Source organism: Zootoca vivipara, chromosome 5 (genome assembly GCF_963506605.1).
Source record: "Zootoca vivipara chromosome 5, rZooViv1.1, whole genome shotgun sequence".
Classification (NCBI taxonomy): Eukaryota; Metazoa; Chordata; class Lepidosauria; order Squamata; family Lacertidae; genus Zootoca; species Zootoca vivipara.
The window spans coordinates 98,116,119-98,141,330 of record NC_083280.1 but is presented as its reverse complement, the minus strand read 5'-3'; the positions used below and the strand labels follow the sequence as shown (position 1 = coordinate 98,141,330).

The window sequence follows — 25,212 nt, the reverse complement described above, 5'->3', positions numbered from 1 at the left end:
AGCAACCATTGACGGCAGGGAGCTGCTGGGAGGGGCCATCACACATCAAACCCCCCCCATGAGAATGACGGTGGGAAGGCACTCAGAGACACTGGCGTTCAACGTCACCACCATCTCAGACCCCCCCATCGTCTTGGGCATGAGCTGGCTGGCGCGCCACGACCCCTCCATCAGTTGGCACCAGAGGTGCATCACGTTTGGGTCAGACTTTTGTCTGGAACATTGCATGCAGCACCAACCAGGGGAGGGGCCTCCGATAGCCACGGTGGCCACCATGCATATCAAAGGGGGTGAGGCAATACCCAAGCAGTACTGGGACCTGCAGGAGGTCTTCAGCGAAGCGGAGTCCGACCACCTACCCCCGCACAGGCCTTTTGACTGCCAGATCAACCTGGTGCCAGGGGCGACGATACCCCCAGCCAAGCTGTACGCCATGTCAGACCAGGAGCTGGAGGATCTGCGCGCTTTCATCGACAAGAACCTCAAGCGGGGGTTCATAAGGGAAAGCAAGGCAGCAGGGGGCAGCCCGGTCTTCTGGGTGGACAAGAAAGACACGCAACAGCGCCGTCTTGTGGTGGACTTTAGACGGCTGAATTCGGTGACAGAGCCCGTGGCTTTCCCCATGCCCAGAGTGGATGATCTCCTGACAGCGGCACGCAGGGGCAAGATTTTCACCAAGCTGGACCTAAGGGGGGCGTACAACTTGATCAGGATCCGGGAAGGAGATGAATGGAAAACCACGATGTTCACGCCTCTGGGCTCTTTTGAATATCTGGTGATGCCCTTCGGTTTGCAAGGGGGCTCAGCATGCTTCCAGGCCTTCATGCACCACGTCCTGGGGTCCCTCCTCTTCAGGAAATGCTTGGTCTTCCTAGATGACATCCTTATCTACTCGAATGACCCAGTGCAGCATGTGAAAGATGTCAGAGAGGTGTTGCAACGCCTGAAGGAGAACCACCTGTATGTGAAGCTGGAGAAGTGCAAGTTTCACACCAAAGAGGTGGACTTCCTGGGCTACAAGCTGTCAGACAAGGGGCTGGCGATGGACAAGGACAAGGTGCAGGCCATCCTGGACTGGCACAGCCCCAGGACGCGCAAAGATGCCCAACGCCTACTAGGCTTCGCTAACTTCTACAGGAGGTTCATCAAGAACTTCTCTCGCGTTACGGCTCCCATCACGGACTGCCTGAGAGGCAAGCAGAAGTTCAAGTGGACACCAGAGGCGCAAGCAGCGTTCGAAAGCCTCAAGAGAGTGTTCGCCTCAGACCAAAACCTGTTCCATGTGGTGCAGGACGCGCCCCTACGCATTGAGACAGATGCTTCTGAAAAAGCTGTGGGCGCAATTTTGTTGCAACTGGACGCCAACAGGGAGTGGAGACCCTGTGCCTTCTTCTCCAGGAAGCTGACACAGCCTGAACGCAACTACACAGTGTTTGATAGGGAACTTCTTGCGATCTACGCTGCGTTCCAGCACTGGCGACACTTCCTGGTGGGCGCGAAGCACCCCATCCAGGTGTGCACAGACCACAAGAACCTGGAGTTCTGGAGAACTGCCAGGGTGCTCAACCAGCGGCAGATACGGTGGGCAGAGTTCTTCTCGAACTTCAACTTCTCCATCCACTACATCCCGGGGGAGCAGAATGTCAGGGCGGATGCCCTCTCCCGCAAGCCAGAGTACATGGAGGAGGAGGCGCCACCAGCCCCAAGGCACATTTTCCCCCCGTCGGCATGGTCCTGCGGAGCAGCTGTGGTGAGCGAGGCAGAACTCACAGCACTGACGGCAGCGGATGAATTTGCCACCCGCATCTTCAGAGAACTGAGAGGGGGGAGGGAGCAGGCAAAAGACTTTGCAGAACGCAGAGGGCTGCTTTTCTACAAGGGTGCGCTGTACCTACCCACCACCCAGATTCGACGTACGGTCCTCAAGCAGATGCACGACAACCCTACAGCGGGGCATTTTGGAAGGGACAAAACCGCTCACCTAGTCATGAGACACTTCTGGTGGCCAGGGGTGCGGGAAGATGTTCGAGACTATGTAAGGGGCTGTACCACCTGCCAGCGGGCGAAGGTGGTCAGAGCAGCGCCACCAGGGTTGCTGGAGCCCTTAGCCACACCACACAGGCCGTGGGAAGTGGTGTCCATGGACTTCATCACAGATCTGCCTTCGTCCAGGGGTAAGACTGCAGTGTTGGTGGTGGTGGACCTTATGTCCAAAATGTGTCACTTTATACCGTGTGCCAGGGCAGTCTCGGCAGAAGAGACAGCCAAACTGTTTGTTGATCACATTTTCAGACTGCATGGATTACCTTTAAGGGTTATTTCGGATCGTGGCCGCCAATTTGTTTCCAGGTTCTGGCGGCGGCTCATGAACCTCCTGCAGGTGGAGGTCAGCTTGTCGACGGCTAGACACCCGCAGACCAACGGACAAGCGGAGAGGGTCAACGCCATTCTGCAGCAGTACCTGAGATGCTACGTCAGCCAGCGGCAAACGGACTGGGTGGATCGCTTGCCACTAGCAGAATTTGCCTACAACAATGCAGTGCACGTCTCCACAGGGGTGTCGCCCTTTAAGGCCAATTACGGGCGCGACCTCAGATCTTTCCCAGAGAGGGAGAGGGAGGAGGAGGAGGAGGAGGGCCCACAGGCTGAGGATTGGGCAGAGGAACTGGAGACGGTGCACCAGCAGCTCAGAGAACACTTGGAGAGGGCCAAGGAAGCGTACAAAAAGGGGGCAGATCGCCACAGGCGACAAGGGGAGGTCATCAGGGTGGGGGACAAGGTGTGGTTGTCCTCGGAGGGCCTTCCCACCAGAGGGAGGTGCAAAAAGCTGGCACCCAAAAGGCTAGGCCCCTTCACGGTCACGCAACAGGTAAACCCGGTGGCATACAGGCTGGCACTGCCAGAGGACATGAGGGTGCATCCAGTGTTTCATAGATCGCTGCTGTCGCCGTACAGGGAAAGCAGCAGGCTCCGAGACAGCGAACAAACCCCCGAGGGAGGGGGGGAGAGGGAAGGCAGGGAGCAACTCAATGAGGCCACGGCCATCCTGGATTCAAGGTGGGGGGTGGGGGGACTGGAGTACCTCATGGCATGGGAGGATGCTCCACCGTCCCAGAATGAATGGGTCCCAGCCACTCAGATACAGGAGGAATTCTTGGTGGAAGAATTTCACGCCCTCTTTCCCCACAGACCCAAGCCCTGGCACATGGAAAGGGAGGGGGAGGAGGAGGAGGCACGGGAGAGCAGCTCACCATGGCGCTGGGAAGCGGAGTTTGAGGAACCAGAGGATGAGGTATGGGTGTCACCGAGATCCACCCAGTCAGAGGAAGGAGCAGATTGGCAGAACGTTTTTAACCCCACCAGCTCTGACGCCACGGACTTTTTGGGATTCCCGTCCGCCCAGGCGGAAGGGGGGGGCTCGCAGGACTGGGGGGAGGTATTCACACCAACGGGCTCGGAGAGCACTGAGTTCTTAGGCTTCCAGTCGTCACCGACACATGGGGGGGGCCTGGGGAGGGGTGAAGGAGAGCTTGGGAGGGGGGTGGATGTGAGGGACAGGGGATATCGCGAAGTCCCTCCCCTCCTGAGTTCAAGCCCGTCCCCGAGCAAAGGGGAAAGCAGGGAGAGTTCCGATTCCAGTGGGGAAGCAGGAAGTCGTGTCCGAGGCTCAGGCAAGGTAGAGGAGCCAGGGTCCCAGGTGGGACAGGAAGGGGCAAGCAAGGGGGGAAGACCCATCCCTCCAACTCCAGAATTACGCAGGAAGAGGAGGGGCAAGAGGATGGGTCTGCCAAAGCTTTTGTGTTGGAGAAAGACGCGCCAAAAGCCATTAGGAGGTTCTGAAACCGACTGACAACATCGCTCCGTGTAAATAGCAATGACTTGAGCACTGTAAATACGCAGCACCAATAAAAGAATAAAATGCAGAGCTGCGTAGCGTCGTTACTCTGAAGTAGTCCACTCCGGCCACTGTGACAGATAGGGTTGTTGCAGAAGGTGGCTTCAGATTTATCATTACAGTCACACCTTGGTTGTTGAACGGAAACTGTTCCAGAAGTCTGCTCGACATCCGAAAACATTTGACAACCAAGGCACGGCTTTCGATTGGCTGCAGGAGCTTCCTGCATGGAATCAGAAGCCACATCAGACGTTCGGCTTCCAATGAACATTCATAAACCGGAATACTCACTTCCGGGGTTACGGCGTTCGGGAGCCAAAACGGACGAGTACCAAGGTGTTCGGGATCCAAGGTACGACTGTAATTTGTTGTTTATTACAATTCTATCCCACCCTTAATTCCCCAATAAGCCCAGGGTGTCAAACAACCATGTAGCAAAGCAAAGCCACTGGGCTAAAGGGAGTCAGGGGCAGGTGGGCCACATTTCAACCCATCACACCATCTGGTCCACCAAGCTCTCCTTTTCCTGTATAATTTACTCACCTGTTTTAACGAGACTCCAGAAGCATAGTTCATGACCGTAAAATGTTTCTCATAATCATCCAAGTCATCAAGTGAAAATGCTCTGAATAGGAAAAAATGAATGAAATACAACATTCACTCCATGAAATTCAGCAATTCCACGAGTCCAGCCTTTCTCAATGTGTGGTAGAAGCTGCCTTCTTACCTGTTTGAGAACCGTAGCCAAAACACATCATAAACATACAGCCGGAGTGGCTTAACTGATCGCAACAACACAATGTAACGGATGTCAAATTTAACTAATCCCACATCTTCAAGAAAGAACAACACTGGGTTCTCAATGTACTTGGATACCACCTGGAAACAGAAGAATAAGAAACCTAAGATCAGACAATTTCAACTTTGTACTTCAAATATTTGTACCTCGCCTTCTGGCCCCTCAAAGCAGCTTATAATTACAATTTGTGTAAAAAACAGTAACACGATTAAGAAAAATTGTGGGATTAACTACAAAAAGCAAAGTGAAGGTGCTGCACACACAACAGTGAGAGTAGCAAATCTCCGAACCTCACAATGAACCTGCCAAATGTGGATTTGCCTCTTCTCAGGCATAGATGGCTTATAAATAAAAAAGAACGTGCTTTCCTTTATTCAGCTTTGTTTTCCTTTAAGCTGTTGTCCTGCTTTTTTATCAAAGCAAGCAAAGCATCTGGAAACCCAAGCCTTATGAGGAAGAGTTGAGGGAAATGGGTATGTTTAGCCTAGAAAAGAGGAGACTGAAATGAGATATAATAGCCACCTTCAAATATCTAAAGGGGTGTCATATGGAAGACGGAGAATGCTTGTTTTCTCCTGCTTCGGAGGGTAGGACTCAAACCAATGGCTTCAAGTTACAAGAAAGGAGATTGTGACTAAAGATCAAGAAGAACTTTCTGACAGCAAGAGCTGTTCAACAGTGGAACAGATTCCCACGAGAGCTTGTGTACTCTCCTTCCTTGGAGGTTTTTAAGCAGAGGTTGGGTGGCCATCTCTCATGGATTCTTCTTCAGCTGTGATTCCTTCACTGCAGGGGGGGGGGACTGTATGGTCCCGGGGGCCCCTTTCAACTCTATGATTCTGTGATTCTATACTCGGATTTAATGTAGTTTTGACTCAAAAGTGATTTTCTGCACTGCGCTTAAAAAGAACTTATGATTCTAAGGAACAAACCCAACATATCACCAAGTATCACCAGAAATTATGAAAACAATTTGATGCAAGATTACCTGATTGCCTTGGACTACAAAAGGGTATTAAATACTTGGATACTAGAGTTGAAAAAGGTGTGCATGAAAAATTTATTTAATGCTGGAAACTTAATAGCCAGTCTAGGAAGAAGGAGCAATACACTTCTTGACGTTAATACCCAAGTGGCATTTACTTCTCTGCAAAACAGTGTGGTAGCCAAGGCATAAAGTGGCAATTATCCAATGTTTATTACTGTCAAAAATGTACAGAGACATGGACTGAAAGGAGTCACTGGAAAAAACACTTCAAATGTTGTAATGCAATGACCATTGATAAACATTTGTATGCAAGTTTAACATGAACAACGAAGATCACGTCGCAGCGAAGACATACGAGAACCTTTTTAAATGTAAAAGGAAATGACAGTGAGATGCTCCAGGGAATAAGAAGCCACGTTACAAAGACCTGTTTTGTTCTGACCTTAGGGATGCTCTCTCTCTGCCTGATGATGTTGCTAAGACTCCTTGTGATGTGGGTGTCCAGGCTCCTGGCCAAGTTCCACGGTTTGCATATCCAGTGGTTGTCCTCTTCCCTACAGTGGGCCCAAGGAAGGAAGGAAGGAAGGAAGGAAGGAAGGAAGGAAGGAAGGAAGGAAGGAAGGAAGGAAGGAAGGAAGGAAGGAAAGAGCAGGCGTTTGTCCATTGCATGTTTGAATGCAAACACTCCCAGGCAAGAACGCACAACTTGTGATTCACCAAGACAAATGCATGTTCTGCTTAGTCCTCCACATTTCCTCTTCGATCAAGAGATGCAGAGTGCCCAACAGAAGAGGCACAAAGCACAAGTGGATAAAAGATGCCCAACGGAAATGGGTTCATCAAGCTCGGCAACAGGCATAGCAGGTGGGCTGTGTGGACCACAAGTTAGGCAGCCCTCTTTACACCCAACGATTATATTATATTGGTTTAAATTGAGACTATCATCTGTTTTAATTCTCCCTGTGTTAGATGAATTTGAGATATATCTGTTGTTGTTATTGTTGTTTAGTCGTTTAGTTGTGTCTGACTCTTCGTGACCCCATGGACCAGAGCACGCCAGGCACTCCGGTCTACACATTGCCAAAATTTATGTGTTTCTCAGGTTAGCATCTTTCGTTTTGTTTTCAGAGATAACGAATAAGTATTAATCACAATGCAAACATAAAGGCTACCAATCATGGTTAGGAAGAAGGCAGCCACCACACTCACTGGGTACTCCTCCACTTTTAGCGCCAGCAATTAAAAGTTGTTCTCCCCAATTAAAACTGTCCCTCTGAAGTAACTAAGTAATAAAAGCTTTCGTTCGGGGTAGGGGGTCACTTTTCCCTTCCCGGTGCCACATGACTTTAACAGTGGACCTGTCAGCCTCTGCTTGCCAGCAACAGATGAGGCCAGAGCAAATCAATGGGTGGAGGTGGTTTCGCTTCACCTCTCACTTCTCCCTCGCCCCCCAGTTATGTGATTCCCACAGGGGTGACCCAGAGAGCCAAAGCAGACAAAGAGGGTGGGATTCCACTATAGTTTCCAATTATTTCAGCCACTATTTACTTTATCTTCGCACATAAAATTAGGCTCAGCACGAATCAGGCTTGGCACATAAAATTAGGGATACTGACTACAGGTGCAAATTGTAATTTCTGTGCAAGAAGCGAGTGGACTCACCTCCTTTCACGCTGCTTAAAGTAACTGATGAACTGTGGTAATTCTGTATGAAGATTAAAGGTGCGGGGCAGCCATTTTGGGCCCTCTGAGCCCCCAATGCGCCGTGAGATGGATGCCAGACAATCCTTCACGGTCAAGAGGTTCTCACAAGGAAACTGATTCAGCATCACATGAGGCCTTTCCTCACTCAGTTTCCTACAAGAGAAGGAGTGCATTTAAAAACAGAGAACTGCACAGCCGAATATACGCATATTGAACAGGTAAGAAAAATTGTTACTTGCAGGGAAATAGCTGTGTAACCTGTAATCTTTGAAGTGAGAGAAGTTGTAGAGAATGTCAGCTTCTTGCTCAGAGTCCGTAAATTCAAAACGGGGGTGAGTCAGATTCTGAAGGACCTGTTGGAGGTCTGTGTAAACTCTGGTAAAAAAAAAAGGGGGGGGGGAGAAAGAAAATATATGAAAATAGATCTCAGGCGGGAGTCTCAAACTTACATAGTTGGTCTCAAAGGTGCTACTGGAAGGAATTTTTTATTTTGTTTCGACTACCAGACCAACATGGCTACCTACCTGTAACTAGAACTATCAATTCAAAACAGCAATAAAAAAATCACCAGTATACATCCATTGTTGTTGTTGTTGTTTAGTCGTGTCCGATTCTTCGTGACCCCTCTATACAACCATACATCCATGATACATCCGTCCATACACACAAACACGACTGCTAAATTCCCCATTACCCGACCTGGATGCAAAACCCACAGTAAGGAATAAAAAGACTAACCAAAATGTCACAAAAGAGCGAGCAAGCTTTTGTGTTCCCCAGAAGTCTTTATTAGGCAAGATGTTAAACCAATTTTAAAAAGTGGGGGGGGGCAAGTGCTAGCATAATATGAAAGCAACAACACCTGCCAGTTGTACCTAGATAATACAGTTCACAAAAATGCTTACCCAAAAGGTAGGTGCTTATTTAAATAAACCTGAAAGTCACTTTTGGAATTACTGAGTTTGGAACCAAGAATTGAGGTCCCAGTAAGATATAAGTACCACCTTCATCGAGTAGCAGAAATATGTTACTGGGAATTTAACATGAGATCACGTTGCTCAAAATATCACATCATCAAAACAAGGAAAGTTCACTAGATTTTCTACTTGCTCTTAGCCAAAACAGTAAACTAGTGTGCATGTCACGTTAAGCAATAGTTTATTTTAAACATGACTTCATCATGAATGTGCCGTCCCCCAAGTGTTCCTTATAGCATGATAAGAAACCATGGCCTATTTCTGTTTCCCCTCTTGGGGTTTGTTGCAAGCAAGCAAGCAAACAAACTTAGCTTTGGACAATATGACAAACCATGGGGTGGGGGAAGCATGTTCACAAATTTACCTGTGGGGGTGGTGGTTTTGTTGTTTTGGTTTAATTATTCACTTGTGTTTTATCTTGAAATTTATTTTGTGAAGCGCCAGGGATCCCTTGATGAAGGGTGGTATATAAAAATAAAAAATGCCATTGTTCAAAATAAATTATGACTTAGTGCAATATGCAAATAGGTCTCTGGTCTATTTAGAACATGAGTAGGCAAACTAAGGCTAGGGGGGCTGGATCTGGCCCAATCACCTTCTAAATCTGGCCTGCGGACGGTCCGGGAATCAGCGTGTTTTTACATGAGGAGAATGTGTGCTTTTATTTAAAATGCATCTCTGGGTTATTTGTGGGGCATAGGAATTCATTCATTTCCCCCCTCCAAAATATGGTCCGCCCCCCCCACAAGGTCTGAGGGACAGTGGACCGGCCCCCTGCTGAAAAAGTTTGCTGACCCCTGATTTAGAAGAATACAGTCATGCCTCTATAAAAATCTTTCCATTAAAACCTAAAAACCCTGTTCTCAAGTCTTTCAAAAACACACATGTACTGTATATAGGCAAACACACTTCCCCCTCAAAATGTGTGATGGAGAGGAGATGGATTTGCATTAACTCAATCTAGCACATACCACTTAACAGTTGTCAATAGGGAATACAGATTTCCAAATAAAGGAATCAGACCTTTTGGCATGCTACAACAGCTGCTTGCTAGGCCACTATCCAAACATACTATATTTCTACCTAGCAGCAAACACCCATAATTGTGTATTAAAAAAACCTGCTCTCTCATTGTTGCCGATTTTTCAGTTAACTAGGAAGCAAAACATTGGCAAACCTCCTGCAGAACAAACACACCAAACTTTGTTTTCCTTTCTCTGCAATGACTCATCTTCTCCTTTGTTTTTACTGCAAGAATTAAAATGGTTCTCTTGCTAGTATTCCTTACTGATATAGCCTCTCTTTAAAATGCATTGCCTTCTTGTTATTTTTCTCCCCAGGGTTGGACATGAAGATTCACATTAACAACCTATAATCTTTACAATTTTACACAAACTCATTCACTACAATTATTTGAAAGCAACATTATTCCTCTCTTTTCTGCATCGCATTGAACTTGAATCCAGTGCTAAATGTTACAGTATACAATAAAGGGAACTAATCCTTCACTGTTGGAAAACCACCCACAGAAGTCACATGTTTATTGCAAAACACACCATTTGGAAATACGTACCTGAAGATTTTATTCTTGCCATAAAAAGGAAGCTTTATTGGAATGGGAAGTGTCTCCTTGTTCTCACTTAAGATGGCCTAAAAAAGAAAACAGCACCAGTGTTAGGAAGATAATTTATACTATAGAACACACAACAGTTATCAATCGTGGTAAGAACACTTGCAGGCCAATCCCACATATGTGTTGACTTGTAAGTCCTACTGAAATGCAGCAAAGCGCAGAAGTCAGAAAACTCAATTAAAGATCTATTTTGACATAACGCCTCAGTTAAATTCCTTGTTCATCTAGTTCCGCTCTCGCTCAATCCACTCTCTTCCAACTCTATCAAGCTGTATAAAAACCCGTCAGATAAATTTTGCTGGGATTATTTAGTGATTTGTGTGCAGTAATCTGCACTTCATGAAGCCCTTCAAAGAAGTTATTTTCATCACTATTAAAAAAAAATATTTTAGAACTCTTAAGGAGTTTCTTATTTGACATGTATAGCCAGCTGAATCACAGAAAGATGAAATAGGCCAGAAATGGACAATGATTTTTTTTTAAACAAAAATTCACACCAGAAGCAAGCTCCTTGTTGTTACTGCTATAAGTTTTGTGCTGAAATACTTACCTGGGAACCACTTTTGTAACCTGAGTTTTGCTGTTTCCCCCCATGTTCTTCCTAGTATTGTATTTTTTATTATAATAAATCTAGGCACCCTCTATGGCAGGAATACAGGGGGGGTGAACCTGTGGCTCTCTCCAGATGTTACTGAACATCTGTAATCCCCAACTCTTAATTGTGTTTGTGGCTGATGGAAGTTGGAGCTCAACCACTCTAGGGGGGGCACAGTTGCCTCACCCCAGTCCTAGGGAGAAAGGATGCCAGTATTTTGTGATTTAAATGCTGAGTATTAAATAACAATCACCATATATACGCGAAATAAATAAAAAAAATTCCTTCAGTAGCACCTTAAAGACCAACTAAGTTTTTATTTTGGTATGAACTTTCATGTGCATGCAGGGACCCAGGTGGTGCTGTGGGTTAAACCACTGAGCCTAGGGCTTGCTGATCAGAAGGTCGGCGGTTCGAATCCCTGGGACGGGGTGAGCTCCCGTTGCTTGGTCCCAGCTCCTGCCAACCTAGCAGTTCGAAAGCACGTCAAAATGCAAGTAGATAAATAGGTACCGCTACAGCGGGAAGGTAAACGGCGTTTCCGTGGGCTGCTCTGGTTCGCCAGAAGTGGCTTTGTCATGCTGGCCACATGACCTGGAAGCTATATGCTGGCTCCCTTGGCCAATAATGCGAGATGAGCGCGCAACCCCAGAGTCGGTCACAACTGGACCTAATGGTCAGGGGTCCCTTTACCCTTTACCTTTCATGTGCATGCACACTTCTTCAGATACACAGATACACGAGTATAAGCCAACTTTTTCAGCACATTTTTTGTGCTGAAAAAGCCCCTCAGCTTATACTTGAGTGAGGCGGGCAGTGGCGGAGAGATGAGCAGTGAGAAAGGAGCCCTTTCTCGCCCCTGGACCCACCGCCGCCGCCCGCCTCTCGCAAGGGCAGGCACAGGAGCTGTGCTTGGGAGGACATGGACTGAGAACACTTCAAAACCAGAAATTTATCTCATTCCCAGGCTATTCTTTGTTCTGCTAAAGTTTAAAATGTAAACTGACACAAGTATTCCTATTTTTATCTGCTACTAGTGTTCTGCAAACTTTCTCCCTTCCTCCTCCTGTAGTTTGGACTGAGTATGGCGCAACAATGTACACAACTGGATTAGCACCAGTGGAGATGCAATTTATTTATTATTCCTTTATTAAATTTACAACCCGCCTTTCCTTTTAAAAGAGACAAGAAGGCAAACACCTCTGTAGTTAAAAACACACACACATTAAAAATAAAATAAAAACACATTTGAAAGATAAAAAGGGATCTAAAAACAATACAGGTCAATAAAATATCTAAAACAAATTTAAGAACTGATGTAAGCAAATCACACGTCTGCATAATGTTGTGTGACGTATAAGTCCATGAAGAAGTGGACGTGTGAGCCCCCCACCTCTTAACATGTCAGTTTGCATTTCTTAGTACAGAAAGTATTGATCTGATGTCTAGAGATCTTTCCTATTCTGATTAGTTCAAGAGGGTTCTAGAAGGTTTCTTTTCTTTGTGAAAGAAAGTTTCCTTCCTATGTGAAAGAAACAGGAAGGAGGTTTCTGTTTGGGTTATTTCTGCTGGGAAGCCGAGTACAGCTGGTTTAAACTGGTTTTGTTATCCTTTTTGTCAAGGTCGTGCCGACTAGAATAGTCAGGGCAGGAGGAGCCTGGGTCTCACTCTTTCTCTCAGTGTTCTGTTTTCTGTATGCTATAGTGTTACAGTTTAGTCTTATTTTAAGTTTGTAAGTTTTATCCTAAGTGCTGCAACTGGATTTCTTATGTTCTGGATTTGTGGCCATTATGCTCATTTGGCTTCAGTAGCAAGTAAAAGCTCTTCTGGATGAAGTACAATTGCCTCTGGTCTAATTTTTTGGAATCTCAGCTACGTGTTTAAGTTTTTTCCTGCTCCCCCTTCATGGCCGATGTAACTATGGTCAGGAGATCGGCCTTAGTCCCCAGGATTTTAATTTACAGTACTTCTGGTGAGTAGGAATGGACTCTATGTGTATAACAGGTAAATGCAGAAATAGTTGACACCGATAGCGAGTTACAGTAGTTATCTGTAATAAACCAATCCGGTTAAAGATAAAAATTGTACCTGGTAGTGATCATCTGATGGCTCTGCAGTAAAAGAGTTGATCTCCAGAACATCATTGGGTAGCCATGGCAACAGCCGACACCTCCTGATTAAGCGATCAGTTTCCCCATAGGCAAAGTCACGGGTCACTTCCTCTGTAAGAAAATGAAAAGTTGTAGGTATTTTTGTACACTTGGCATCAACTCAGTGTCGTCGATATGAATATGCAATAGCTATGCATAAACAGAGATTACTAAAAATTGCAGAAAATTTCCATACATTTAAAACAAACAAAAAATCACAACACAACCCAGACTACTAATTCACCTGTCCTCTGAAACAGTCACTGGGCCAATGTAGGCTTGATTTGGCTTGCAGGACTGCTTTCCCCAAGTCATGGCCACCTGCTGAAATCCAGGCTTGATATGACTGCCCATCAACTGATCAATACTGATAGGAAACCCTGCTGGCATCAACTACACTAGGGAGTTCCCAATCAGCCAAGGTGGAGCTCACGAGTCCCATTTTTGGCAGGCATCTTCTTCTGTAACCCAGCTTGAAGTTCCTTTGAAGTTGGGTCACCTGAAGTCATGGTCATGTTAGGAAACTGAGAGGTGGGTAGCTGCACCGATAAGTGGTCCGTGGGGAAGCTCAGGATTCGGCACAGACACCGCTTCCTGTTCCTCACCCTCTGCTCTTAAAAAACAACGCAGAAGCGTCTTGCAAGGAAGTCTTATAGGCAAAGACAATACTGACTTACCCAGATAGCACAACTAGTATACAGATACACTTACCTCCGGTCTCAAGGTCCCTTAAGGGCCAGAGAACCGTATAAGCAATTTGTTGCCTCATGTAAAATAAGGGGGCTGTTGCAAAAGTGGGCTCATCTGAATGCTGGATTCGGGATCCAAATTCATCCATAATGTACCACACAGGGACCTTCTCCTCTGCAGTCTGTACAAGGAGAACAAACTCAGGTCATGTGTTATAAAAATGATTGTAACATCTGACTTCAGGGGGCGTTTCTGCAGGACTGCTGCTCGACTCCTTGGCAGTTACGCTATGGGGTCTCACAGGCTCTGGTATTGCCCCATGTTATTTATATCTACACAAAAGGCTGAGTGAGGTTGTTCAGAGGTTTGGAGGTGGGGTGTCTTTAATAAGCAGATGATACCCAACTAGTTCTCCATTTCAACAAATGAGGCAGAAGCAGGAAGTGCTAAATCTGTGCCTGTGATGTAAAGTATCATTCATTTGCACCCGGAAAATGCTTTTAAAAGCTTGTTCTTCACAATCTCTTAATTTTATAGCTAGGCCCCAGTGTGAGTTCAAGCCCCACCTTGGGAAAAAAGGGTTCAAGGGTGGGTTCAAGCCCCACCTTGGAAAAAAAAATTCCTGCATTGCAGGGGGTTGGACTAGATGACCCTTGTGGTCCCTTCCGACTACAATTCTATGATTCAATTCTATGAGTTTCCGCTTTCCTACTATGGTCATACCCCATGTGACAGCTGGTAGGTCTGGTTGTATTTCCACATTTCCTCCAAGACCTGAGTGACGGCTCTCTCATCCGGCACTTCTCTGTGGAAGTCTATTCCCATCAGGTTGGCCATTCTGTGAAGCAGACCAGGGACCTGCAGAAGCTGCTGGCGGGCATGTTCAACGCGGTATGTCCAGGCATGGTCAATGAGGAAAATGCTTTGAAGGCGGCAAGACATGCCAGGTTAAGAGCAAAACACAGAACACAGGTACAAATGCTCTGAAGGCATTCTAAAACTCTGCCCTAATAACAGTCCAAATTAAAACTGCTGATACCCTGGCCACCACTTACTGTGACTATTGCCGCCCCCCCCCACCCTTCCACCTTGCCATCTTTGATGCCATCAGCACTCTCCTGCCAAAACTATTAATCTCTCTTGCTGCTTTGGCCATTCAACATCCATCCATAACCCTCCTGTCCACTGCTGGATCCCGACAGGTGTCAAAACCCTCCCTGTCCTTGTATCCCAATATAGCCTTATCTGTGCCCTTTGCTTCCCAAAAATAACCTCTCTCCTTTCTCCCTTCCGGCTCCATATGCTTGGAACCACTTTCCAGAATACCTGAAGGCCCCTTTTTCTTCCAGCAAATCTCTCCTCAAAACCCACCTTCTCCATGGATCCTTCAGAACCATCCCAGAATCCCCCAAATTGTAACTAACTCCATGAACACGTAACAAAAATAACTGCACGATCTACCTGTGCTCCTTCTGTTGCCTCTTCTTGCTCTGCTGTCTTGCTTGTGTTGCTCCAAGGATTGCATATGTCAGGCATAGGCAAACTCGGCCCCTCAGATGTTTTGGGACTACAACTCCCATCATCCCTAGCTAACAGGACCAGTGGTCAGGGATGATGGGAGTTGTAGTCCCAAAACATCTGGAGGGCCGAGTTTGCCTATGCCTGGCATATATTGTAAGCGCTTCAGGGCAGGGACCTATCTTCTCATACTTTGTAAAGGTCATGAGCATAAGGGCACCTTGCAAACACCACAACATTCAGATCTGCTTCAGAATAATGGCTCACCTGTTAGAATTTGCCGCCTGAAGTCCCATTTCGTTAGTTACTATCACTTTGTAGCAGAGTTCATTCCCAGGATTTGAAACCTTCTTCAGTTCTCCCTCAAGTTCTTCATCGCCGTCTTCTTCCTCTTCCACCTCCTCCACTTGCATTATCCCAAAATACTCCCCGGCATCAAACACCTAAAATCGTACACAAGGATGAAGGGGCAAAGCCTTAAACTAGACCCAGCGGACTGAGCATCATATTCTTTTTAAAAAAAAAACACTTTGAAAGTTAAGCATCAAGTAGGAGTTCACCACTATATAATACCAATGAACTACAAAGTACAGTGTGCTTAAGTCTGTAAGTGGAGAGACACCTGTATTGGGGAATGTATTCCACTAACCCATCCTTATCTGTACATTGCAGGCGGGGCTGAGAAAACAATGGCTCCAGAGTTCAGGGTTCAGAGATTTGCTCACTCCTGTTCTTTGGGGCTAAATACTTGTTCCTTTCAAGCATATTTAACCTAGCCCCCCCCCCCTTTAAGAGATGTTTTGGGAGGTGAGGATTTAGAGTGGAGAGTCAGGAGAAGCAACCTGCTCTTACTTTCTCGGCTCCAAATCATTCCAAGTATCCTCCCTTCGCAACATTCAAAAAGTTCTGTTGGAGCCTTGGTAGAGAAACGACTGCCAGGTAAATGGCAAGAAGCCTTTCCCTCCCACCTCCTTCATCCCAAAGTGGCTTTTGGGGCTTAGAGAACGGTTTCGGCCATTTACAAGCAGTTTGCATGGTCCTTATTTAATATACCACACCAACACTGAATACACAAGCGCTTGTCTTAGATATTAGTGAGGCAGCACAGGGATCACGGTTAGCACCTAGAACTTGTCACAAATCTCTGAAAACAGTGTTTTTTAAAAAATACTACTAATTTTGTTCACACCTTAACAGCAGCAAGTCTCAGCTGTGTTATTCAATATTTATTATCTCTGCCATTTAGTTCACTCTCCAATGGCTGAGAAGCGATCTCATCCACAATGACAGGAGAATATCACTTTAAACTCCCATAGGAGATGAAAAATATACATGCAGGAGACACGACAACACATTCATTTGTGCCAGCCCTGCTGGAGAGCCTTCCCAGAGGAAATAGGATCCTCGGCTAGACAGATCTTCTGGTCCGATCCAGGCAACTCATTTTAAAAACGGCCCCATCTCTCTGAATTCGCCTCCTTTCCCCCATATCTTCTTTCCCCACTTTCTCTCCATGCTTCTTGCATCCTATCCCCCCAAAATCCCCCCCCCCGTTCACTGCTGTTCCCCACATAGGCAAAATTAAAGAGAGAAGTGTCAATGCCTGCTGCCACATGGATCTCTCCCCCCCCCCCCCCCGCAGAGCCAGCGGGGAGAGCTTGGAGGCCAGATCGGCCAGCAGGAAAGAGGTGGTATGGACTGCAGAAAAGCATCTGGAGCCTTCCGCTGGCAAGGATGACCCCGGCGCTGCGGTTCATTGGTAGAGCTCTACCAATGAAACACAGTGCTGTAATGAGAGATGACCCTGGCACTGCAGAGCGCAACAGGGTCCTAGTGCCTCCAGACGGGCACTGGAGGCGCAAAGGCACCAAGCCCCCGCTCTGCCTTGCTTACCTCCCTGCTCCCCTCCCCGGACTCTCCTCATGGCGCCCTCCCATAGCTTGGCACCCTGGTTCACCGCACCACCACTCCCAATGGTTAAGACGCCCCTGTCCCTAGAAGCTATTTGGATATTTTTCAATGAAAAGATCAGGAGAACCTTGGCTGCCCCTATCTGAAAATCATTTTGTCCTTTATTTCCAATTTCCAGATACAGTGCAAATCTGCAGAGTATCCGAAGCATTCTGGAGCTGAACTGGAGTATCCGAAGCATTCTGGAGCAATGTCTAACTGGCATGCCCAGTGCCCCATGTAAACCGAGTGTTCAACTCAAACATTCCCACCAAAAATCATCTGCAATACTGAGCAGTTCCTTAAACTCGTCAAACATAATTGTCTTGAGTCTTGCACTCTGGAGGAAGTTTCCTTTCACTGTGGCACGTATTTGGAGAGGCAGAAGGTGATGGGCTGCACCTCACAAAGGTTGGGAGGAATGTTTTTGCCATGAAACTCAAAAACTTCATCAGGAGGACTTTAAACTGACTTATGTGGGGGAGGGAGACAGTGGTCCTGAAGGTAGGAGTGCTGAAGGTGATAATCCAAATGTCAAGTACCAAATGGAGCAAACAGCACGCAGACCTAGTGGTGGGAGAAAAAAATCCTTAAATAAGAGACATGGGGGAATGATCAATGGTCTTCAATGTCTGTATACTAATGCAAAGAGCATGGGAAATAAACAAGATGAACTTGAGCTCTTGGTACAGCAAACTAAATACGACATAATAGGCATCACTGAAACCTGGTGGGATGAGTCTCATGATTGGAATGTAGCAATAGAGGGATACAATCTATTTCAGAGAAATAGACCAAACAGGAAAGGAGGAGGAGTGGTGTTATACGTTAGGGATGTGTATACAGTGGTGCCTCGCAAGACGAATTTAATTCGTTCCGCGAGTCAATTTGTTTTGCGAAAAATCCGTCTTGTGAATCGCGGTTTCCCATAGGAATGCATTGAAATTTCCTCTTTTTTTGCCCATAGGAACGCATTAATTAAATTTCAATGCATTCCTATGGGAAACCGTGATTCACAAGTCAATTTTTTTTGCAAAACAAATTCGTCTTGCGAGTCACCATCAGATCGCAAGACGCATTCGTCTTGCAGAAAATTCATCTTGCAGGGCATTCGTCTTGCGAGGTACCACTGTACCTGTGAAGTGATCCAGGATTTAAAACTTCAAAGCCAAGTTGAGAGTATCTGGGTCAAAATTAAGGGAGAGAAAAATAACAGTGATCTCATTGTGGGAGTTTATTATAGATCCCCAAGCCAAACTGAGGACACAGATGAAGTCTTCCTGGAACAGATGACCAAGCATTCAAAAGGAAGTAAGATAGTAGTAATGGGGGATTTCAACTATCCTGATATTTGTTGGATGTCAAACTCAGCCAAGAGCATAAGGTTGAACAGATTCCTCACTGGCCTTGCAGACAATTTCATTGTCCAGAAAGTGGGAGAAGCAACAAGAGGATCAGCCATTTTAGATCTGATCCTAACCAATAGTGATGACCTGGTTAGTGGGGTAGAAGTGGCAGGATCATTAGGTGGGAGTGATCCTGCTCTTCTGGAGTTTATTATACAGCGGAAAGGAGCAACCAAGCATACTAAGACTCAAATTCTAGACCTTAAGAAAGCTGACATCAGAAAACTTAGGGAAACGCTGGGTGAGATTCCAATGGACAGTAATACTAAAAGGGAAGGGAGTTCATGATGGTTGGGAGTTTGGTAAAAGGGAGATATTAAAAGCACAAGTTTTATTTATCATTGGCAATACCAATGAGACGGAAACATGGAAGGTGCCTAAAGAAGCCAGGGTGGCTATCTAAAGAACTTTTAACTGAGTTACGATTTAAAAGGGATATGTACAAAAAATGGAAAAAGGGAAAAACCACCAGAGAGGAATTCAAACAAATAGCCAGCACGTGTAGAGACAAAGTCAGAAAAGCTAAAGCACAGAATGAACTCACGCTTGCTAGAGAGGTTAAAAGCAACAAAAAGGGCTTTATGGGTATGTCCGTAGCAAAAGGAAGAACAAGGAAACAGTGGGGTCACTTAGAGGAGAAGATGGTGAAATGCGGACAGAGAAAGGGCAGGACTCCTCAATGCCTTCTTTGCCTCAGTCTTCTCCAAAAAAGAAAATAATGCCCGACCTGAAGAATATGGAGCAGATGATTCAGCAGGGGAAACACAGCCCAGAACAAGTAAGGAGGTAGTACAAGAATACTTGGCTAGTTTAGATGTATTCAAGTCTCCAGGGCCAGATGAACTACATCCAAGAGTATTAAAAGAACTGGCAGAGGTGATTTCAGAACCACTGGCAGTAATATTTGAGAATTCCTGGAGAACAGGCGAAGTCCCAGCAGACTGGAGGAGAGCAAATGTTGTCCCTATTTTCAAAAAGGGGGAAAGAGAGGACCCAAACAATTACCACCCAGTCAGCCTGATATCAATAACCAGGAAAGATTCTAGAGCAGATCATTAAGTAAACAGTCTGTGAGCACCTAGAAAGGAATGCTGTGATCACTAAAAGTCAGCATGGGTTTCTGAAAAATAAGTCATGTCAGACTAATCTAATCTCATTTTTTGACAGAATTACAAGCCTGGTAGATGAAGGGAATGCTGTGGGTGTAGCCTATCTTGATTTCAGCAAGGCCTTTGACAAGGTACCCCATGATATTCTTGTAAAGCAGCTGGTAAAATGTGGGCTAGACAATGCTACTGTTCTGTGGATTTGTAACTGGCTGACTGACCGAACCCAAAGGGTGCTCATCAATGGCTCCTCTTCATCCCAAGAAGAGACTAGTGGGGTGCCACAGGGTTCTGTCTTGGGCCCAGTCTTATTCAACATCTTTATCAATGACTTGGATGATGGGCTTGAGGGCATCCTGAGCAAGTTTGCAGATGACACCAAATTGGGAGGGGTGACTAATACCCCAGAGGACAGGATCACACCTTAGACAACTGGGCAAAAACAAACAAGATTAATTTTAACAGGGAGAAATGTAAAGTACTACACTTGGGCAAAAGAAATGAAAAGCACAAGTATAGGATAGGTGACACCTGGCTTGAGAGCAGTACATGTGAAAAGGATCTACTGTAGGAGTCTTGGTAGACCACAAACTTGACATGAGTCAACAGTGTGATGCAGCAGCTAAAAAAGCCGATGTAATTCTGGGCTGCATCAATAGGAGTATAGCATCGATCAAGAGAAATAATACCGGTAATACCACTGTATTCTGCGCTGGTCAGACCTCACCTGGAGTACTGTGTCCAGTTCTGGGCACCACAGTTCAAGAAGGATACTGACAAGCTGGAACGTGTCCAGAGGGCAACCAAAATGGTCAAAGGCCTGGAAAGAATGCCTTATGAGGAACGGCTTAGGGAGCTGGGTATGTTTAGCCTGGAGAAGAGAAGGTTAAGGGGTGATATGATAGCCATGTTCAAATATATAAAAGGATGTCATATAGAGGAGGGTGAAAGGTTGTTTTCTGCTGCTCCAGAGAAGCGGACACGGAGCAATGGATTCAAACTACAAGAAAGAAGATTCCACCTAAACATTAGAAAGAACTTCCTGGCAGTAAGAGCTGTTCGACAGTGGAATTTGCTGCCAAGGAGTGTGGTGGAGTCTCCTTCTTTGGAGGTCTTTAAGCTGAGGCTTGACAGCCATCTGTCAGGAATGCTTTGATGGTGTTTCCTGCTTGGCAGAGGGTTGGACTGGATGGCCCTTGTGGTCTCTTCCAACTCTATGATTCTAAGGTAAATTATGTTGGACATGGAGCAATTTAAAAAGCAAGCTAGGCTAATACTCAACTATGAAAGAGTAAAACTGCTCTTCTGAAGTCATCGCAGTAAGACGGAAAGGTCCACAGGTTATAAATGAAGTGAAAAACATTAATTCATAGAGTGGGGGGGGGGGAAATCATTGCTCAGATTTGCTTTTACAAGTACAGACAAAAAGCTATTCATATAAGCTATGCATACACTGGGATAAAGAAGGAAAAAACCAAACGGGGGATAAGGGAAAGCAAGAAAAGCAAGTTAAGAACCTAAGCCTACAACAAACATGTTTTTTATTCTTGTTTCACTGCGGGCGGTACAGGAATGGGTGGGGCAGGTTATCCGAAGTAACTCACATTTCATGTATTATTATTCATTCATGTGTGAATTGCCTTCCACATATATATCCCAAGGTGATTAACAAACATGCCCTTAAAAACAACTAAAATACAGTACTTGTTAAAACAGTACAAGAACCACTAAGTATAGGTTAAAAACAAAAGCAGAATCCATGGGTTGTACCCAGAACAGAATTTCCTATGCCCTTGTGGCCCCTCTCAGATCGGTTATGAGGCTTCAACCACCCAGGGCATTTTGGGGGGCGGGGGAGTCCTGTTGCACTGGCAGAAGTCCTTGCACAAACTGGGACAACTAGTAGATATAACTTCACACTTTCTTCTTCTGCTGCTGCTAAGGGTACAACACAGCCTACATGGAATATATTGGCCACCCCTATACAAACTTCACGATCTCTTTATTATATAAAATGGATCTTAAAAGAACTCAGAATGATAGATTCATTCCAGTCTTGGTGACAGAGCAGCAATAGCCCACCGTCAATTCAGACGTCAAGTCAAACCACAATCAGCAAAAGCCACAGCTTTCTAAATTGCTTCATTCCGATTCATGCTTTAAGGCCATGTAGCTCTAGGGCAGCAAGCCATTGTTGACACTCAGGCAAGTGGGTACATGATGGAAGCCTAATCTACCTTAACCATGGTTGATGGCAGGGATTGTCAACATACCGGTAACAGCCATGGTCACCTACACACTCACAAGGGCCTTTCCTGGTGCCCACAGGGTCCCCTCTGGCTGCTGAAATTTGGCGTGAAAGATGCATTCATTTTACTGTAGCCAATAGAACAGGTTGCAGCGCATGCTTTGTGGAGGAGGCTGTGACAGTTCCTCCAGCTTGCAAATGTGCCCACAGGTCCCCAAAGGCAGGCAGGCAGGCAATCCTTGGCTGATTGCACATCTTAACCGAGACAATGCCAAAATGCTGGACGTTTAGTATTACACTTACTGCTTGATTTCAAAATACGGCAGTGTTTGAAAGAATTATTAACTGTGAAAATAAAGAGTCCAACAAGTTTTCCGCAGATGGGATTTAAAATTCTTTGTCACATCTGCTCTTGGACAAGTTTCTTTCTCAACCTCCCTCCATTTTCTCATGTTTTGCACAAGCACAATTGCTTGGTACTTCCAAACAGGGCTGCTGAACACCTCTATTTTTTTAAATCATAATTACCTAAAGCCTTTACACTTTGGTTAAAAAACATCACTTGTCCATAAACACAGGTATCAAGTTTCTAGTCCACCGCCTACATGATTCCTAACTGGAATTAATGCCTCCTCTTTGCTCCTCTCATCAGTTCCGTCATATATAACTAAATGCAATGTTTAGAACCAGGGAACAAAATTAAGCCACCTCCTAAAAGAAAAACACAAGCCACTTTCAAAACAGTCCTCCCCCCAAGTTAATTACCAATAACCGCTCAAAAAACTTGGTAGGGAATCTCATCCCTTCATCAAACTCACTTTCAAGTCTCAGTCTTCTTTTGAAAGCCAGAAAGGGCAAGTTCAAACAAGCCTTCGATTCTAAAACCAATCACCAACAACTCACCTAAGACCCTATTGAATTCAATGGGTCTTACAACTAGCTGTGCAGGGTTAGCATTTCAGCCCAAAGCATCCTCCCTTAGAAGTAACCAATTTTAAATCAATGATGCTTACTCCCAAAATTTGGCTTAGTCGTTCACCATGATCCTTTAGGCAGAAGCAGGCGCAAGGGAGAGAAATAGGTCCTCCTCAAATTACTCCCAGCTAAGCAAACTCCCCTATGAAGAAAGGTTGCAGGATTCACTGCCAGATTTAGGGTGGTGCAGTCGGTTTCCCCCTGTATTTATGCAGGTACAGTACAGTACCTACTGAGAAAACCCATAAAAGGCAACTGTACCAAAAGGTATTGTGAATTTTTTTTAAAAAAAAAAAGGGGGGGAGTGGCCAGATTTCGTCCTTGCTCAGGGTGCCATATTACCAAGATCTGGCTGTGCAGCGTTTGGGGCTTTTTAGTTACAGAAAAAGTGAGCAAGAGGCTTCATGATAGAAGTTTATATAACCATGCACGGTATGGGAAGAGAGGATGGAAACATAGTTTTCCTCCCTGTCTCGGGGACATGCAATGAAGCAGCTCGGCCGAGCTACGGAAATCGCTTCCCCAGGAGACAGGGAGGCTTGGAAAGGGCCGCAGGGGGCGAGGAGGCACGCGGGCCCGGTCCGGCCTGCCCCCTTGGAGGCGGCCGGAAAGTGGCGGAGAGAGCCTTTGGGGCTCGCTGGTTTGCCGCAACAGGCGCCTGCGAGAACAGGCTGCCGCGGGCCGGATCCAGCAGCTGGGCTGCTCCTCTTACGGCCTCCGCTGCAGCAGGGGCACTTCGAGGTCCCCGGAGGACACCGGAGGCTGCGCTCAAGCCTTGCCAGCCCCAAAGCGCGCTGCCTGCCTGCCTGCCTGCGCCCTTTCCTGGCGCGCTTCTTCCCCCGGCCGTGGCTGCGCCCACCTCGCTCTCCAGTTTGCGCCACAGGCTCTGCCAGTAGCGGGGCGGCACCGCCGAGGCGCGCAGCGCCGGCCCGTGCAGGGACACGAACGCCTTGTAGTCGTCGGCGCAGTCGCCCTCCATGCTGCTGCTGCTGCTGCGGCGTCTCCGTCTCCTCCTCCTCCTCCGGGCGGCGGCTGTGGCGCAGCCCTTCCTTCCGCGAGGCCGGCTGGGCGGGCGGGCGGGCGCGCGGCTCTTAAAGGGCCCCGGCGGCAGCGGCTACCTTGGGCTGCGTGCCAGCGAAGGACGCGGGCGAAAGCCGAAGCGCAGCAACAGCAGTCGCAGCGCGCGCTCCGGGCGCGCTTCTTCCACGGGTGGGTGGTTCGCCGCTGGTCCCCCCAGGCGGGCCCGAAAGGCAGTCCTGTCTTCTAGGCGCCTCCGAGAGAATGGCAGCGTCGGAAGAGACCCGCCTCCCGTTGCATGACTCACCTGCAGCAGCCGAGTCCGGGCAGTTGCTCCTCAGACTAAAATAATCATCTTCTAATGATGTGCAGAAGCAAAACAGCCTGGCAGCACGGGTTGTGATAACTTGAAGTGGAGCTTTAAAGTAGAAAAGCACATTGTCCTCCAAAAGACAAACCCTGACTTAGAGAAAATAGATATTTATTTAAGGGTTTTATTGCGATCAGGGAAGTCCGAATGCAACATGTTAGAGAGTAAAAGAACTCTGAAGGCTATTGGTTTTGCTCACAAGGAAATGTGCTTTCTGTTCCCAGTGATGACTTCTGGAAGAACTAGCAGTGAAATTATGAATCCCAGATCACATAGAACAGTCAAACTAAACAGCTCTTACCATCATCATCAGGATGTTGTTCTTGATGTTTAGTCAGAATTTATTTGCTTGCAACTTGAAGCCATGGGTTTGAGTCCTACCCTCTGGAGCAGGAGAAGACAAGCTTGCTCCCTCTTTTGTGGGACAGCCCTTGAGATATTTGAAGATGGCTATCACATCTCCTCTTTCCTAGACTAAGCATCCTAAAGTCCCTCATAAAGCTTGGTTTCCATATAACTACAATTATGGGGAAAGATTGACCGGTTGATATTTTGCCTGTCAGGTATATTAATATTCTTAACCCTGAATTTTTTTTTGCCCCACTTTTAAAGGAGGGTAGAAATTTGCATGTCACATAAAATATATGCAAATGTTATGCAAATTTGTGTCTTTTTTAGTAGCAGATGGCTCAATCTACATACAGGCATACAAATGTTGCAGTCGTTTACAGTCGTCAACAGCTATCAGTCATTCAATCACCCATACCCCTCCCCCACCCTTTCTCTACATATAAGCGCCTGGGGACTTCTGTTTCAGTGTATCTGAAGAAGTGTGCGTGCACATGAAAGCTCATACCAAAATAAAAGGTTAGTTGGTCTTTAAGGTGCTGCTGGAAGGATTTTTTTATTTTGTTCCTTCAGGAATGTTCATTTGAAAATATTCCATTTTATTTATTCCATTTTATTCCATTTTATTGGATCTCTAAAATGTGATCATTTTTTCCTGTTACTATCTTATAAAGTTTAGAAAATGTTTTTCCTCCCCTTTCCCTACTAAATGTTCAGATGTTGCCAGTTCTCTGGTAAAATTATAGTTTTGCCTTACACACACACATATATTTAAATTCCACAACAAAACTCTGTGCAAGTTGCTCCTTTAGCCAGGTGACTCAGTGGAGTCAGAGCAGAATC

The 25,212-nt window shown here is 46.2% G+C and overlaps 1 protein-coding gene across 1 annotated transcript in view; it reads right to left on the bottom strand.

Annotated features, from left to right (window-relative positions):
* TTLL12 (tubulin tyrosine ligase like 12) overlaps positions 1-23,902 on the bottom strand; it is a 31,846-nt gene extending 7,944 nt beyond the window's left edge. Inside the window, exons 1-11 of the mRNA XM_035137845.2 lie at positions 23,494-23,902; positions 15,217-15,392; positions 14,155-14,353; positions 13,453-13,612; positions 12,680-12,813; positions 9,937-10,013; positions 7,645-7,761; positions 7,345-7,539; positions 6,125-6,236; positions 4,623-4,774; positions 4,439-4,520 (exon numbers count right to left, since the gene is read on the bottom strand). Of these exons, the coding sequence (XP_034993736.1) occupies positions 4,439-4,520; positions 4,623-4,774; positions 6,125-6,236; positions 7,345-7,539; positions 7,645-7,761; positions 9,937-10,013; positions 12,680-12,813; positions 13,453-13,612; positions 14,155-14,353; positions 15,217-15,392; positions 23,494-23,613 (1,524 nt within the window). The 5' untranslated portion in view covers positions 23,614-23,902. The remainder of the gene's footprint in view (positions 1-4,438; positions 4,521-4,622; positions 4,775-6,124; positions 6,237-7,344; positions 7,540-7,644; positions 7,762-9,936; positions 10,014-12,679; positions 12,814-13,452; positions 13,613-14,154; positions 14,354-15,216; positions 15,393-23,493) is intronic.
* Positions 23,903-25,212: the final 1,310 nt, after the last annotated feature.